Source organism: Megascapheus bottae, chromosome 9, assembly GCF_031878675.1.
Source record: "Megascapheus bottae isolate mThoBot1 chromosome 9, mThoBot2.hap1, whole genome shotgun sequence".
In the NCBI taxonomy this organism is placed as follows: Eukaryota; Metazoa; Chordata; class Mammalia; order Rodentia; family Geomyidae; genus Megascapheus; species Megascapheus bottae.
Window position 1 is genome coordinate 569,149 of NC_143517.1, and position 18,644 is coordinate 587,792.

Sequence of the window (18,644 nt, forward strand, 5' to 3'; positions counted from 1 at the left end):
GCCACATCCCTCCAGCATCTGTTGTTAGTAGATTTCTTGATCCTGGCCATTCTAACTAGAGTGAGGTGGAATCTTAGAGTTGTTTTGATTTGCATTTCTTTTATGGCCAGAGATGTCGAGCATTTCTTCATGTGCATTCTCATTTCTTCTTCAGAGAAGGCTCTCTTTAAGTCTTTGGACCATCTTTTAATGGGATGGTTGTTACTTTGGAGATTACTTTTGGAGTGATTCAATGTTTTGAGCTGTTGATATATTTTAGATGTGAGGCCTTTGTCCGTTGTATGGATAGTGAAGATCTTCTCCCACTCTGTAGGATTCCTAATTAATTTACTAGCTATGTCCTTTCCCATACAGAAGTTATGCAGTTTAATGCAATCTCACTTATCCAGCCTTTCTCTGATTTGTTGTGTTTCTTGGTCCTTATTAAGAAAACTTTCAAACTGTGCCATGGAGACCTAGTGTGTCTCCTATTCCTTCTTGTAAAGTTTTCAGTGTGTCAGCTTTTACCTCCAGGTCTTTGATCCATTTGGAGTTAATTCTAGTGCAGGGTGACAAAGAAGGATCCAACTTTAGTTTTCTGCAGGTGCTTAACTAGTTCTGCCAGCACTACTTGTTGAAAAGGGTGTCTTTCTTCTATTCTATCAAAATTAGTTTTAAAAGACATCAAAATGGAAGAAATTATAAACCAGTTGAATGTTATTTTACTTTAGTTTTTGGCAGAGATTTGAACCCAGGGACCATCACTCGGCTTGTTTGTTGGTGCTTTACCCTTGTGGCCATGTCTTCAGCCTGCCTTTTGCTATATCTTGGGAGATGGAGTCTCATGAACTTTTCTGCCCAGGCTGGCTTCAAAGTGCAATCCTCAGTATCTCAGCCTCCTGTGTAGCTAGCATTAGAGACAAAAGCTACCAGTGCTCTGGTTCTTTCAAGGTTCTTTAAATCCTTCACCTAATGAGAACTACAGTGCTAGTCTGTTATTTAATTGGTAAACTTGAAAAAGAATTCAAGTGATTTTATTTGGGTCATTTGTTAAGTCAGAGATGGAGTTAGGATATGTCTACTTATTGTCATCTTTGAAAAAAGTAGTATGGTTCCGAGGAGACAAGAACTAATATTTTGAAACACTCATAGGTATCAACATATAATACAAGACTTAAATACTAATGTTGTTGATAAATTCAAGATTTTAATAAGATAAAAGCCTTTGATTCTTTTTCCACAGCCATCACAAATGTGATGGAATGGAGATGCTTTGGGGATAAGGGTTCAGTATTTATTTGTGTATGAGAAGTTGTGCTTGCTATCGGTGTTTGTCTCTGAAATATTGTATTTCTATGTAAAAGCATGTTTTTCTTTTTTCTGAAAAGCAAAAGTACTTACATTAAACTGTCAGTCATAGTAAGGATTAAACAAAGTGTTCAACAGCCAATACTGTTACTGACACTGAGAAACTGAAAATATTCGATCTGTTTGTCTCATCAGTGTCTAAAAATGAGTCCATAAATAAGGAGGAATAACAAAAATATAAGAATTCTGATGAAATTAATGTAGCTTGTGAATTTGTTGCTATTCAATAAATTCTAACATTGTGGAAAGATACAAATATGTCTAACTCTATTTCCATTCCAGTATTGGTATGCTGGCTATATTATAAATGATTGAACAGTTAGCATTGGGTAACATGAATGTTCAGAACTCCATAATACTGGATGACTGCCGGGGCCAACCGGCAGCAAACCAGGGTTCGCAGATTGGGGTTCCTGAAATAGGGGGCAAGGACTAGGAAGAAATAGAAGAGAGACAGACACACCGGGTCCGGGATGTCCGCAGTCCAGGTAAATACTGCCGCGTTTATTTTTCACTCCCGCTTCTTCCCTCCTCCAGACCCAGGGAACCTCCAGGTGTTACATTCATATGGTAAATCTCAGGTCATTTACATAGAATAGGGCCAGAAAACAATAAGACAATAAAGCCATTGTCTGATGCAAGTCAAGGTACAGTTTGATTCCACTCTGGCTCCCAACAGATGACATTTGCAGATTTATTTAAATGTTACTTATTGAAGCAAAGAAATTATTGCAAGCCTCTGGTCTTCATTATACATAAGAAATATAGGAGTATTTTCCTTTCAATATGTGATACATGTATATACTTAAATGTGATATGTATACATATATATACAGTCCAACAAACAAAATTTTAACTATCAAGAATATACTTATTCTTTAAATTATCTGTAAATTGGTGTCATTCTCCCTAAGGTAATTAATGAGATGACACTTCAGTCAATTATGAGTGAGAAGCTTCCAAGTACGTAGAATCAAGTTCAGCAGTAGCTAGAAATTAAAAGTAAGAATTAGATTCTACGTCTCAAATTTTGCACAGTAAATAAAAGTCAGTAAAAGTACATAGAACCTTTCCTTGTTAACAAGAAAGAAGAATGTGTACCGCTTCAGTACAATGGAGGTTTAAATAGGATTCACCCATACTTCCACATCAATTATCATGTCCAAGTGCCAAAGCCTCAGTTTTCTATAATTCATCCATTTATTTAACAACCATGTGTTAAAGTGTGATGAAAATTCCTCAATAATAATATCCTATAATCTCAAAACTGACTAAAGTCAATGTACACACAGGAACAGACATTCTGATAGGTCTAATACCCACCACTGTCTGAGCACACAATAGGGACATACATGCCAGTGTAGTGTTGGTATTGTACAAACTATGAGGGAGGTAATGTATAAGAAGACTTCAGAATAAGAAGAAAGTACACCACACAAAACTGGGAAGCAGGAAATAATAACATCTAAAGTAAGATAGCATTACAGCAGGAAATAATAACATCTAGAATAAGATAGGATTGCATTTGTCGGATTAAAAATAGTCTAGGTTGGCTATGCTAGAGCAAATAGACAGGGACAAGAAATGAAGTTAAACAACTTGAAAATAATCAATATGATCTGGGGACTTTTAGTCCATCTGAAGAAATGTGGAGCTGCCATTCCTCTTTAACATAGTATTAGATTTTCTAGCCAGAGCAGTAAGACAAGAAGCAAGCACAAAGGGGATCCAAATAAAGAAATAGGAAGTGAAATTTTCCCTCTTTGCAGATGACATGATTCTGTATTTAAAGAACACTATAGACTCCACTCCCAAGCTCCTTGAGCTGATTCAAAACTTTGGAAGAGTAGCAGGCTATAAAATTAACCCTCAAAAATAAACTGCCTTCCTCTATGCCAACAGTGAGAGGAACGAGGCAACAATCAGGAAAGCAACTCCTTTTGCAATAGCCCCAAAGAAAATAAATTACCTAGGAATTAACTAAGATTGTAAAGGACCTTTTTGATGAAAACTTCAAAACCCTGAAAAAGGAAATTAAGGCAGAACTGAGGAAATGGAAAAACCTCCCATGCTCCTGGCTTGGAAGAATCAACATCGTGAAAATGAAAATCTTGTCAAGGGCTGTCTACAAATTCTACACAATACCCATCAATATCCCAATGTCATTCTTTAAAGAAATAGAAGAGGCAATTCAAAATTTCATATGGAATAAAAAAGACCCCGTATAGCAAAAACACTTCTTAGCAGAAAGAACAGCGCAGGAGGAATTTCAATACCAAAGTTCAGACTCCATTAGAGAGCTATAATAATCAAAACAGCTTGGTACTGGCACAGAACAGGCCTGAAGATCAATGGAATGAATTGAGGACCCAGGTATTAAACCACAGACCTATGGCTACCTAATCTTTGACAAGGGAGCCAAAAAAATAGAATGGAAGAAAGACAGCCTCTTCAACAAGTGGTGCTGGCAGAACTAGTTAAGCACCTGCAGAAAACTAAAGTTGGATCCTTCTTTGTCACCCTGCACTAGAATTAACTCCAAATGGATCAAAGACCTGGAGGTAAAAGCTGACACACTGAAAACTTTACAAGAAGGAATAGGAGACACACTAGGCCTCCTTGGTACAATTTGAAACTTTCTCAACAAAGACCAAGAAACACAACAAATCAGAGAAAGGCTGGATAAGTAGGACTGCATTAAACTGCAGAGCTTCTGTATGGCAAAGAACGTAACTAGTAAATTAATTAGGAAGCCCACAGAATGGGAGAAGATCTTCTCTAACCATACAACAGACAAAGGCCTTACATCTAAAATATAGCAACAGCTCAAAACATTGAATCACTCCAAAACTAATCTCCAAAGTAACAACCATCCCATTAAAAGATGGGCCAAAGACTTAAAGAGAGTCTTCTCTGAAGAAGAAATAAAAATGGCTTATAGACGCATGAAGAAATGCTCGACATCTCTGGCCATAAAAGAAATGCAAATCAAAACAACTCTAAGATTCCACCTCACTCTAGTTAGAATGGCCAGGATCAAGAAATCTACTAACAACAGATGCTGGAGGGGATGTGGCTAGGAGGGATCACTACTACACTGTTGGTGGGAGTGGAAACTCCCACCACTATGGAAAGCAGTATGGCAGCTCCTCAAAAGATTAAACATAGAGCTCCCCTATGACCCAGCAATTCCACTACTTGGCATTTACCCAATCATCCAGAAACAAGGACATCCTAAATCCACTACAACAACGATGTTCATTGCAGCACTATTTACCATAGCAAAGATATGGAACCAACCCAGATGCCCCTCAGTTGATGAGTCGATCAACAAGATGTGGTATTTATACACAATGGAATTCTATGCTGCTTTCAGAAAAAAGACATTGCCCCATTTGTAAGGAAATGGAAAGACTTAGAAAAAATCATATTAAGTGAAGTAAGCCAGACTCAAAGGAACATAGGCTCACATAGGCTCAGAGGTTTCTCTCATTTGTCATAATCAGTAGAAACCTTGGGCTCTCCTAGCAGAGATTTACAATAGAACAAAATCTAGAGACATTAGGCCAAATAGTACAACACTAAATGTAAGGAACTCCAGGATAAGGAAACAAAAGCCATATAATGAGTGACTGCTGTCTTTAATGTACTATGTTATCTCTCATCTCTTTTTCTGTCCCATGGTTATCTCATATTGTTACAGTATTTCACTTTGTTATCTTATATATTGCATAAATGGGTATTTGCTTATTTGAAATAGAATAGGGAAGAGGGGAAAACTAGATGAGAGGTGGGGGTGGGGGGAGGGAAAGGGGGACCAAGAAATGAGAAAGGGTATCAATGTATGTGAAGTAATGCACCTTCTATTTGGCGAATATAACCCTTCTATTAATTACAATAAAAATATATGAAAAAAAAGAAGTGTTGAGCTGGCACTTGGCTCACGCCTGTAATCCTAGCTACTCAGGACGCTAGGATGTGTGATCATGGTTCAAAGCCAGCCTGGGCACTAAAGACTTGAGACTCTTATCTCCAATTAATCACTAAAAAAAGGGGGTAGGGTGGTAGCCTTGAGCTAAGAGCTCAGGGAGCCCGTCCAGGCCCAGAGTTCAAGCCCCATGACACAACAACAACAAAAGAAATGTGGGACTTTTCTGAAGGAAAGGGGTAAGCTAACAAAACAGTAAAAGAAAGACGAAAGGACACAGTCTAAACTATAATTTCTTGGCTATGTATTATTACATGAGCTGGCCTTTTGTCATCCCCTTGACAGAGAAATGATGATACACGTGTTTTATATGAATAATTTATGACCATAGGTGGATAGTTGCATAGCAATGGTAAAGTGATATGTTTGCAAAAAAATGAAGACTCTTGACAATTTTTGACTACAGAGCATGAACAAATGAAAAATAAGTGTGTGTAGCCAAGAGGCGGTGGCTCAGGGCTGAGGTCCTAGCTATTCAGGAGGCTGCGATCTAAGGATCACAGTTCAAAGCCAGCCTTGGCACTAAAGTCTGTAAGACTTGAACTCAGGGCTTAATAAGCACTGACTTTGGACACGTTTGCCCAAGGATAGTGCTCTGGCACTTAAGCCATAGCTTTTTCTGTATATCTGGTTCCAGGGACTGAAATCCAGGGCTTCATTCATGGGAGGCGAACACTCTGCTACTAGGCTACACTCCAGGGCACCATGAGACTCTTATCTCCAAAAACTGGAAGTGGTACTGTGGCTCAAGGGGTAGGGTAGTAACTCTGAGGAGCTCAGAGACAATGTCCAGGTCCAGAGTTCAAGTCTCACGACTGACAAAAAATAAGTGTATGTTTTTATTTAGAAATGTCCACATTCTACATCTTTTATTCCATCTGTGTATGTGAAAATACCTTCTATCTGTCTACTGCTGTTTTGCCTATTTTCTCTGCCTCTAAAATAAGTTAAATGTATTTAAATTTTTTAATTTAAAAAGATACATTACCATTTGAATTAGAGTTCATTTAGAAATTGTAGCCTTTAAATAATATTGAAGCAATGATACTAAGCTTGAATATTACTTCAAATTTTTAAAATTTTATACTATATAGGAAAATGTGTATCATATTACTATGATAAAGACTACAAATATTAATGTTTTTATATTGTTTCAGATGGTGTAGTGTTAATACAAACATTAAATAATTAAACAGATACACTAAATCCATTATTTTGTGATTCCTAGCCCTACAATCTACTTATAAATTTTCTTTTTTCTTCAAAAATTTATTCCTTCTTTAAAGCATTATAAATTTTTATCCTTCTTTCACTTAAATGTATTTTTCATTACTTGAATTGTCCATTCCTGATCTTCAGAAAGTTGAATTTTTTCCCTCATGCTTTTTTAAATTTATTTTTCATTGTAATGTATACAGGGGTTACAGTTATATTCACCAGGTAGTAGGTGCATTACTTCTCACACATTGATACCCCTTCTCATATTTTTGTCCCTATTTCCCTCCTACCATCTCCTCCCAATCATCTTGCTTTCCCCTCTTCCCTTTTCTATTATCTGTGTGATTGTTGTTCTTAATGTACTATGTTATTTCTCTTGCTTTTGTTGCCCTTTGGTTAATCTCATAGTGCTACTGTATCTGACTTTGTTACCTGGTATATTGTATATACTGTATATATGTTTATTTGATTTCTTGAAATAGAAAGTTGAATTTTTAACAGGATATTGTGGTACATGCTTGCAAACATAATTATTTACTGAACATATCTAAGAAGATCACAATTAATGTCAACAGAAACAAAAGCACAAAACCTTAGCAAAAGCAAATTAGGCAAAAGGGGCTGGGGCTGGGGTTCAAATGGTAGGGTGCTTGATTAGCAAATGCAGACCCTGAATTCAATTGTCAATGTAGCCAAGCAAAAAGGAAATTGAAAATTGAACATGCATCATTATGTTTTATTACCAAATCTTAGACACATGAAAGAATTCTTGTTGGCATAATAACACATAAAACACTGCTGAACAAAGATTTTAAATATTAGGCTATCTAGATCAAAACTGCAGAAACATTTACTAAGATGTACACAAAAGTTGTTAAAGGGCAAATATATATATTTATTATGTATTTATATATATTTATATTTATATTTAACTTTCTCTGAGACTGACCTTGTACAATAACTACTGTGCAAAGATTTCTTCTTCTCTTTCTTCAGCAAATACTTCCCTTTGGCAGCCTCCAGCTCTTCCTCAGTACTGGAACAATTGCAAAAAAACCCACAAATATTTAGTGGCTCGTTGTTACCTAGACTATTATTAAATAACTTACTTTTTAATGCCACATGTCAAAACAGAATTTAAGAATAAAAACTCTAAAACCTGAAACTATATCAAAACATACTTCCTGTGCAAAATTATACGTTAAAATTTTTGTTTAAAAAAAGCATCTACTATCGAAACTTTCTTAATAAGGACCAAGAAACACAACAAATCAGAGAAAGGCTGGATAAGTGGGACTGCATTAAACTGCAGAACTTCTGTATGGTAAAGGACATAGCTAGCAAATTATCTAGAAAGCCTAGAGAGTGGGAGAAGATCTTCACTATCCATACAACGGACAAAGGCCTCACATCTAAAATATAGCAACAGCTCAAAACATTGAATCACTCCAAAACTAATCTCCAAAGAAACAACCATCCCATTAAAAGATGGTCCAAAGACTTAAAGAGAGCCTTCTCTGAAGAAGAAATAAAAATAGCCTATAGTCACATGAAGAAATGCTCAACATCTCTGGCCATAAAAGAAATGCAAATCAAAACAACTCTAAGATTCCACCTCACTCCAGTTAGAATGGCCAGGATCAAGAAAACTAATAACAACAGATGCTAGAGGGGATGTGACCAGGAGGGATCACTACTACACTGTTGGTGGGAGTGCAAATTCATTCAACCACTATGGAAAGCAGTATGGCAGCTCCTCAAAAGACTAAAGATAGAGCTCCCCTATAACCCAGCAATTCCACTACTTGGCATTTACCCAATCATCCAGAAACAAGGACATCCTAAATCCACTACCACAACGATGTTCATTGCAGCACTATTTACCATAGCAAAGATATGGAACCAACCCAGATGCCCCTCAGTTGATGAGTCGATCAACAAGATGTGGTATTTATACACAATGGAATTCTATGCTGCTGTCAGAAAGAAAGACATCACCCCATTTGTAAGGAAATGGAAAGACTTAGAAAAAAATCATATCAAGTGAAGTAAGCCAGACTCAAAGGAACATAGGCTCAGTGGTTTCTCTCATTTGTCATAATCAGTAGAAACCTTGGGCTCTCCTAGCAGAGATTTACAATAGAACAAAACCTAGATACATAAGGCCATATAGAATGAAGCTAAATGAAAGGACCTCCAGGATATAGAAACAAAAGCCCTATAATGAGTGATTGTTATCCTTAAGGTACTATGTTATCTCTCATCTCTTTTGTTGTCCCTTGGTTATCTCATATTGTTACAGTTTTTTACCTTGTTATTTGATATATCGTATATATGCGTATTTGCTTATTTGAAACAGGATAGGGAAGAGGGGAAAACAAGATGAAGGACAGGGGTGGGGCAAGGGAAGTAGGGACCAAGACATGAGAAAGGGTATCAATGTTTGTTAATTAATGCACCTTCTATCTGGTGAATATAATGTAACCCTTCTATTAATTACAATAAAAATATATGGAAAAAAGCATCTACTAACCAGGTGTGGTGGCTCAGGCCTGTAATCCTAGCTAATCAGGAGGCTGAGATGAAGATCACAGTTCAAAGCCAGCATGGGGATTAAGGAACCAGAGACTCATATCTCCAATTAATTACTAGAAACTGGGAAGTGGGTATGGCTCAGGGGTAGGGCAGTAGCTTTGAGCTGAAGAGCTCAGGAACAGCACCCAGACCCCAAGTTCAAGCCCCATGACCCACAAAAAAAAAGGCATCTACTCCAGAAGGAGTTTGAACTAAGACCTCCAAACAAAGTAGTAAGAGAGAAAATAGTTTTTTGTATCACATGGTATATCAGATAGTATTAATCTTTCTAGGGATCCTCTACTAGTAATGTTTCTGAGGCTGTCTGTGGAAATCATTGTATGCATAAACAGAGGAAAATTATGGAAGGTAATAAATGTTAACTCTCATAACTATAATAATTTTACTATAAGTCAATATATTAAAGCATCATCCTTTAGTATAAAAATATAGATAAGTATATGGGTTTATATGTAAATACAAATAGAAACGTATTCCTATAAATGCATAGGTACAAATGGACTAAATTATATGTTTATACCTATACAGATATAAATATGTATACATGGAATTTATAAGTGTATGTATTTATGGAATTTAAAATTAAAATGAAGACAGAAAATAAAATGATTGTATTTACTAAACCAATAAGGGATTTAAACAAACAACAAATCCTGTGGACATTTCCAAATGCCTATTTTCACCCATGTGTTCAGTCTACCCATAAACTGTTAAATTAACCTGTAAGTGTTCAGGAATAGTTCAGAGTAGCAATTTTTAGGGATGAAAGAGAAAGTGTATTTGGTAATCAATAAAAAAAATCTTAGAAAAATTAGCTTCTCTTACCATTACCACGACATCAGCATTGGGATATACCCCTTTTTTCTTCCATACACTTTCTCACAGTGATTAAAGTATTATGATTATTAGTGGTAATTGGTTATTTATTATTACCACTATTATATGCAGTACTAGGGTTTAAATGAAGAACTATACACTTGCTAGGACAGTGCACTATTACTGAGCCATGACTCCAAGCATGTGTTCTACTGCCAAGTTTTAAAATACAGTTTTATTTTCTGCCATATCACAAGACTGAGATCACATAGTGTAGACCTCCTGTATTTGGGATCACAGGTGTGCACTATTGGATCACGTTTCCCTTCACTGATACAGTCTCATGGACTTTTCTTCCCAGCCTTGCCTCACATTGACTTTCTTCCGATCTCAAACTACCATATAGCTTGAGATGACAGGTACATCCCATTGCAATAGATCATATGTAAATAAAAGGGTCTTGTCAATTTTTCTAGCAAATGGACCTCAATCTGTGAATCTCTTGTTCTCAGTTAGCTAGGATTACAGGGCTTGAGTCCTGATGCCCAGCCAGTTAAGGAATTGTTCTTTACTACTATTCCAAGAAAGTTTCAGTGGGAATACTAAAGCCTCAAATAAAGGAAAGTTCCTTTCTTAATTTTCCCTACAATATGTTTGGGTTTATATTGCAGTTTTCCAAAGAATAGCTTCACTTGCTAATATTTATATTTAAAGAAATGATAATGAAAGCTTTATATCAATATAATGGTTTTATAAAAGCTTCAGAAATATGTCACTAAACCAGGTGCTGGTGCTCATACTAAAATCCTAGCTACTCATGAAGCTTAGATTTGAGGATCGTGATTCAAAGCCATCTAGGCAGGAAAGTTTGTGAGACCCTTGTCTCCAATTAAGCACCCAAAAAGCCAGAAATGGAACTGCCTCTCAAAGTGGTATCGTGCTAGCCTTTAGCACAAAAGCTCAGGGACAGCACCCAGACCCTGAATTCAAGGCCCTGGGCTGATATACACACAAAAAAGTCACTGAAAAACTGATCAAGTGAGCCTTAAAAAATGCCCTGGACTAACATGATAAGTGTAAGTTATTTTCCAAACATTATTTTCCAAAATTATATTGTATACTTAGCTTTCATATGCCACTAGCCTCAGTAAACTTTCAGTAAAATTATGCTTGAAAAATAAATGAATGTGTTCAGTTCTTTTCCAGTTCATGTTTTTAAAAATTTTGTAACTTACTGTTTTATCTCATTTAACAGTGATATTATACTTTTTACTTCTTCTGTGAACAGTTGATTATATTTTTTCATTTCACTTTTATTAAACTGGCTTTCAACTTTCATTTTAAAAAGTTCAGTTTCCAGATCTTTTAGACTGAGTATCATTTCACTTATTGTTGAATCATTATTATAGTTGCTTAATTGCTTTAAATTTTCACGATCTTCAATTTGTTTCTAGAGCAAGTTAAAAGAAAAACGTATTAACTGGGTGCAGTGGCTCACACCTGTAATCCTAGCTACTCAGGAGGCTGAGATCTGAGGGTCGTGTTCAAAGCCAGCCTGGGCACAAAAGTCTATGAGATTCTGATCTCCAATTAACCACTAGAAAACCGGAAGTGATGCTATGGCTCAAAGGATAGGGTGGTATCCTTGAGCTGAAGAGCTCAGGGACAATGCCAGGGCCCAGAATTCAAGCCTCACAACCAACAAAAAAAATTGTTTTTAAAAAATTAATTCCCTTTACAAAAATTAATTCTAAAAATGTGATAAAAACCACAATAAATCTGATTTTAAAAAATTACTGAGCCAGGTACTCGTAGCTCTTGCCTACTGTAATCCTATCTATTCGGGAGGTTGAGATCTGAGGTTCATGATTTGAAGCCAGCCAAGGAAGGAAAAGTTCGTAAGAATCTTATCTCCAACAAATTACCCCTCAAAAAAGTAGAAGTGGTACTGTGGCTCAAGTGTTAGAATGCTAGCCTTGAATGAAAGAACCTCAATGACAGCACTCAGGCACTGAATTCAAGCCCCAGGACCCCCAAAAAAAAGAAAACAAAAAAAAATCATTTGTCTTTCTGTGAGATTGGTTGGAATTTCAGTGGTGCCTTTCATATATGTTGTGTGCTCTGCCACTGAGCTACCACATGGGATTTGAATAAACTTACACTACTACTGATGTCATCAGAAAATTCACAGAATAACACCATTAGTTCATTTTTAGAATGCAAGCAATGTAACTCATGAAATGTCGTATAATTGTGACCTACCATATACTCTTGAATAAGATTTTTGAAGTTCAGGAATTTCCTTTCTAAATCCTCTTGATTCTTCTCTATGTGTTCCCATTCTTTTTGGATGCTTTTTATGGACAATATATCCTTCTCTAGGCATTGAATATTTTCTTCCAAATGAGGATATTTACTATATGTAGTGTCCAGTTTTTCTTTCACATCACTGATCTACATGAAGGCAACATAGATTGGAAATAAAAGATATAGCCTGAGAATTATCTAACATAAAACCATGCATAAATTCTAGTATAAATTCACTTACAGGCCCAGAGTTTGACCTAATGGTAGAGTGCTTGCCTAGCATGCACAAAGACCGGGGTTCAATTCCTCGGTACCACATGCACAGACAAACAGCTGGAAGTGAAGCTGGGTGCAGGGGCTCATGCCTGTAATCCTAGCTACTCAGGAGGCTGAGATCTGAGGACCAAGGCTCAAAGCTAGCCCAGGCACCAAAGAAAGTGAGACTCTTAACTCCAATTAATCATTACAAAACCAGAAGTGATGCTGTGGCTCAGGGGTAAAGGGATAGCCTTGAGCTGAAGAGCTTAGGGACAGTGCCCAGGCCAACTTCAAACCCATGACCCACAAAACATAATCTGGAAGTGGTGCTGTGGCTCAAGTGGTAGAGCTCTAGCCTTGAAAAAGCCCAAGGAGAGTTCAAACTGAATTCAAGCTCCAGAACTGGCAAAAAAAAAAAAAACTGAAAAGAAGGAAATTCATTCGTAATAAGAATTTATAATCAATTTTTATTGAAATACTTTGAAACTTAACAAAATTTAAATACACAGTAATTACTGATTCATGTGTTTTATCCTTGTCATCTTTGTCATCACAAAGCACCTTGGCCATAGGGATTTTTTATGATTGCTTCATATATAATACTTTACAAAACGACTCAAAGCTACATATTAGTGGAAAGTCTCTCACCGGTCCCTCAATATTTAAGCCTCATAACTTCTCAAGTTTCGTGAACATGGTTTTTCAGTTATTTACGCCTGCATCAACAAAAGCCTCCAGAAAGAAATGCTTTTGAAATTGAGGACTCTAATTAATCTTATAAGTATTTATCCTAAAGTGACAACTCCAACATTACTTCATATTCATGAATTTAGAATCAAAATAACTTTGGAATGACAAGTAATCAGTGAGGGGTGCAGGTGAAGCTCAAATGGCAGAGCATCAGAATTGACGGAAAAAGTCAAGTCAATGCTGGATGCCCTGAGTTGTAAGCAAAATTACTGGTACAAAATTTTAAAAGGTTAAGCCTGACACAGTGGCTCATGCCTGTAATCCTAGCTACTCAGGAGGCTAAGATCTGAGGATCAAAGTTCAAAGCCAACCCAGGGAACTAAAGAACCTGAGAGTCTTATCTCCAATTAACCTCTAGAAAATGGGAAATAGGGCTTGGCTCAAGGATAGGGTGGTAACCTTGAGCTGAAGAGCTCAGGGACAGTGCCCAGGCAGAGCTCAAGCCCCATGACTCAAATAAATAAATAAATAAATAAATAAATAAATAAATAGGCTGTGGTACAGCTCAAGACTCAAGAGATAGAGTGCCTGCCTAGCAAATTAGAGACTCTGAGTTCAACCTGTTGTATCACCAAAAAAGACATATTTATGTTTTAAGAGAGAAGGGACAAAGATAGAAAAAAAAATTATTGATCAAGATGTATTGTTTTCACAAATTGATATGTTGAATAAAAACCCCTTTTTTAACTAAAAATAAAATATCATTATAATCTTCAGACATTTTTAATAAGTCAATTGATACTGCTGTACAAATTTTAGCCTTCTGCTTATGAACTGGCCTATGTGATTTCTAGTGAACAGAAATCTGCAAAAGACTTCACAGATTCTATCAAAAAAGTTGATGATACCTAAACACTTCAGAAACATGAAGGATATAAAACCAGCAGTCAAGATAAGTGACTTTTCTATATATAAAGAATGAATAAGCTGAGAAAGAAATCAGGAGGAAAAAAATCTTTCACAATAGCTCCCCAAATAATATGTATTAACTTACCCAAGAAAATGAATGAAAGCCCTCTATAATGAAAAGTACAAATCCTTGAAAAAACAAATGTAATGCATGGTGCTGGTGGCTCATGCCTGTAATTCTAACTACTCAGGGGGCTGAGATCTGAGGCAGCCTGGGCAGGAAAGTTTTTGAGGTTCTTTTGTTTTGTTTTGTTTTGTTGGCCATGGAGCTAGAACTCAGCCTGGATGTTGTCCTTGAGCTCTTCAGTTCAAGGCTAGTGCTCTACCCCTTGAGCCACAGTGCCACTTCCCATTTTCTGGTGTTTAATTAGAGATAAGAGATTCACGGACTTTTGTGCCCTAGCTGGCTTTGAACCAAGATCCTCAGATCTCAGCCTCCCGAGTATCTAGGATTACAAGAGTGAGCCACGGCGCCCGGCCTAGTCCTTGAGATTCTCCCTCCTATTAGTCACAGAAAAATAAAAAAACTGGAACTGTTCTGTGGTGCTCTTAAGTGCCACCTTGGCTAAAATGATAAAGGGCTAGTCCTGAGCACCTAGAGGCCCAAGGACAGCGCCCAGGCCCTGAGTTCCAGCACAAGAACTGGCTAAAAAATAAAAATAATATTAAAAAAAAAAGTTTCTACAAAGGCGTGGAGCACAAGACTCAGAGTGCACGGTAGAGCTGAGCCCATACCAGAGAGATGAGTGGGGAGTCTGCTATTGTGGGGTCCTGCCAGCGTCCACGCCCTTCCTGCACCCTGAACTCCGCCGCCCGGCCCCTATCGCCCACCCCACCCCCACTCTCACTCCCTCCGGGCTGTGTGGCCAGCCGGTGGCCTAGCCATCAGTCCCGGCCATCAAACACATGAAGATCTTCCCTAAGGTGAGCCCCGAGAAGTGGGGAGCAGGCCCCAGGGAGGCGGCACAGCCTCGGGGCCCTTTCAGATCTGGTGCCCTGGGCTGTGCACATGTGGGTCATGAAAAAGAGCAAGGGGTCCCCCATGGCTGGAGAAGCAGTCTCTTCCCGGACCCGGAAGGGGGACAAGGGCCGGACAACCCGAGCCTTTGGACAACCCCAGCCTTTTCAGGGCCACGTAGAGCCACTGGATCTCCACCCCACCCTGCAGCACCTCCAGCATTCGTATCTGGGTTCTCCCAGCAGCCCAGAGCCTGGACACAAACTGCTCAGACTGGTGGTATGGACCCCCTACCCAAAGACTACAAGACAGAGGGACCCAGGAGTATTGGGAAAGCCCAGACAAGCTTCAACAGATGTGTCGGTCCTAGAGGTAATACTTCACTTTTTCAGGGCCATGACTGGAATGTTCCTCAGGAACAGTGGGATGCAGCCCTGCTTGGAATTAGCAGGACCCAGTATTGATGAAAGGGGGCAGGACTCTGGTAGCAGGGTAGAGTCTTGGCAATCCCCCCCCTACTGTTGACTGGAGGGCACAAGCTAAGGAACTATAGAGGAGCCGGAGATTGGGGGGGGGAGGAGGTACTATTTTGTGGCCTCTCCTGTAATAACCCCACGCTGGCCCAGAGGGAGAAGCAGGGACAGAATTTTCCACTCTTTCCTCCCTTGAGCCCTAAAGCTAGAGTCTTACATAGCAAAAAAAATCATTAGGATCAAAAGATAAAATCATGCTGGAGGTCTAATGAAACCAAACTTCAAACTCTACTACAGAGTTAGAGCAATTAAAAGAGCTTGACACTGGCACACGAACAAGGACAAATGGAACAGAATAGAAGATTCAGAAAGACATCCACAGACCTACATTCATCTAATAATCGATACGATCCAAAGACTTAGGCTGGATGAAGGACAGCCTCTTCAACAAACTGCTAGAAAAATTGGCTATCCACATACAGAAAACTGAAACTGGATCTCTGGCTGTCACCTTGCACCAGTATTAATTTAAAAGGAATCAAAGACCTCAATGAAAGACCATGAAACTATTACAGAAAGGAGTAGGAGAAATATTAAGACTATTGGCACAGTTAAGTTTCTGAGTAAAAATTCAGAAGCACAGCAAATGAAAGAAAGACTTGATAAATGGTATTGCATCCAACTAAAACTTTTTCCACAGCGAAGGGCACAGTTATCAAGCTAAGAAGCCTACAAAAGAGGAGATTTTCGCCAACTATACATCAGATAGTGGCCTGATATCCAGAATATACAAAGTTTAAAAAACTAAGCACTCAAAGAATCAACAACCCAGTTAACAAAGGGGCTAATGAGCTAAATAGAGATTTCTTAGAAGTAAAAATGGCTAACAGACACATGAAGAATTCATCAATATCCCTGGACATAGAGGAAATGCAAATCAAAACAACTGGAATTCCACTTTATCTCAGTTACACCAATAACATATGCTGGCCTGGATGTGGGCAAAAAAGATCCCTAATATGCTGTTGGTGTGAATATAAACTTGTTCAGTCACTCTAAAAGCAGTATGTATAAACATAGAATTACCCTATGTTCCAAATATTTCACTCTCAAACATTTATCCAAAAGATTACAAACGAGGATACCGAAAAACCACCAGCACAACAATGTTCACTGAAGCACTATTCCCCATAGCCAAGGTATGCCCAGATGCCACTCAGTAAATGAATGGATGAAGAAATGTGCAGAAAAGGATGACAGCGTACAGTACAGGAGAGTCAACGGGCTCAGAAAGTGTTTCATGAAAAGTAAATTGTGAAACAAGTTAAAAAATCAAAAAGGACAGTACCACCAAAGGCTAAAGGATAATGAAAACACCCCTATTAACGCAAAGGATAAAATTCATTGGCAGAAAAGAATACAGTAAATACAGTAAATATGCCTTCTTTTTGGATATATTAAACATATTTTGAGCCAAGATCAGTCAAAAATAAAAGGAAAAAAAGATAAAATTCCAGCTGGGTATCAGTGGCTCACACCTATAATCCTAGCTAACAAGGATGCTGAGATCTGCAGAATGCAGGTCGAAATCAGTTCAGTCAGGAAAGTCCATGAGACTTATGTCTCCAAGAAGCTACAGGATGAAGGACAGAAGGAATGAAACAAAGAGAGAGAAGGAAGAAGAGAAGGAAGTGAGGAAGGTAAATAAGGAAAGAAGAACTGGAAATGGAACTGCACCTCAAGTGGTAGAGCACTAGACTTCAGTTAAAAATCTCAGGGACTGGGCCGGGAGTTTGGCCTAATGGTAGAGTGCTTGCCTAGCATGCACGAAGACCTGGGTTCAATTCCTCAGTACCACATATGTAGCAAAAAGCCAGAAGTGGTGCTGTGGCTCAAGGGGTAGAGCCCTAGCCTTGAGAAAAAATCCAGGGACAGTGCTCAGGCCCTGAGCCCAAGCCCAGGACTGGCAAAAAAAAAAAAAAAAAAAAAAAATCTCGGGGACAAGCCAGGTGTGGTGCCTCAGGCCTGTAATCCTAGCTACTCAGGAGACTGAAATCTGAGGATCATGATTCAAAGCCAGCCTGGGCACTAGAGTCCATGATACTCTTATCTCCAAAGAACCAGAAGTGGCACTGTGGTTCAAGGAATTGGGCGGTAGCCCTGAGCTGAAGAGAACCCTAGAGAACCGGAAGTGGCACTATGGTTCAAGGGACCGGGTGGTAGCCCTGAGCTGAAGAACTCAGGAACAATGCCCAGACCCTGGAGTTCAAGCCCCATGACCAACAACAATAATTAAAAAAAAAAAAAAGAAAAAGCTCAGGCCAGGAGTTTGGCCTAGTGGTAGAGTGCTTGCCTAGCATGCATGAAGACCAGAGTTTGATTCCTCGGTACCACATACATAGAAAAAAGCTGGAAGTGGTGCTGTGACTCAAGTGGTAGAGCACTAGCCTTGAGAAAAGTCCAAGGACAGTGCTCAGGCCCTGAGTTCAAAACTCACAACTGGCCAAAAAAAAAAGCTCAGTAACAGAGCCCTGCTCTTGAGCTCAATCCCCAGGACCACACACACACACACACACACACACACACACACACACACACAAATCCAAAATAACATTAAATTGCTGCTCATGCATAATAGTTGATATGGAGAAGTTGCTATCATCAATAGTGTTGAAATCTTTGTGGAATCTGCTGTTTCTGAAAATGTCTCTCCCAAAGCAATTGGTGCCCCCAAAATAAAGGAAGAGTTATGAAAATCCTCCTAAACTAATTGGCACACAGTGTTTGTAAGTTGAAATGTTTAGGTTCCTTGAAAAATGTATTTATTTTTGTTAAGGAAAAGTTGGGCATCTTTATGGGAAAAGTGAATCAAGCATGCAAGATACAGTACTACATACTTCCGAAGCATTGACATTTTTTATCTATTATCTTGGAATTATACCTCTTTTCTTTTTGCCAGTCCTGGGGCTTGAACTCAGAGCCTGAGCACTGTCCTTGGGCTTTCTCAAGGCTAGAGCTCTACCAC

General features: G+C 38.4%; 1 protein-coding gene across 1 annotated transcript in view; it reads right to left on the reverse strand.

Moving 5' to 3' along the window:
• LOC150058676 (uncharacterized) overlaps positions 1 to 18,644 on the reverse strand; it is a 98,601-nt gene that overhangs the window by 11,594 nt on the left and 68,363 nt on the right. The window contains exons 16-18 of the mRNA XM_090338796.1: positions 12,227 to 12,418; positions 11,200 to 11,414; positions 7,503 to 7,589 (exon numbers count right to left, since the gene is read on the reverse strand). Of these exons, the coding sequence (XP_090194922.1) occupies positions 7,503 to 7,589; positions 11,200 to 11,414; positions 12,227 to 12,418 (494 nt within the window). The remainder of the gene's footprint in view (positions 1 to 7,502; positions 7,590 to 11,199; positions 11,415 to 12,226; positions 12,419 to 18,644) is intronic.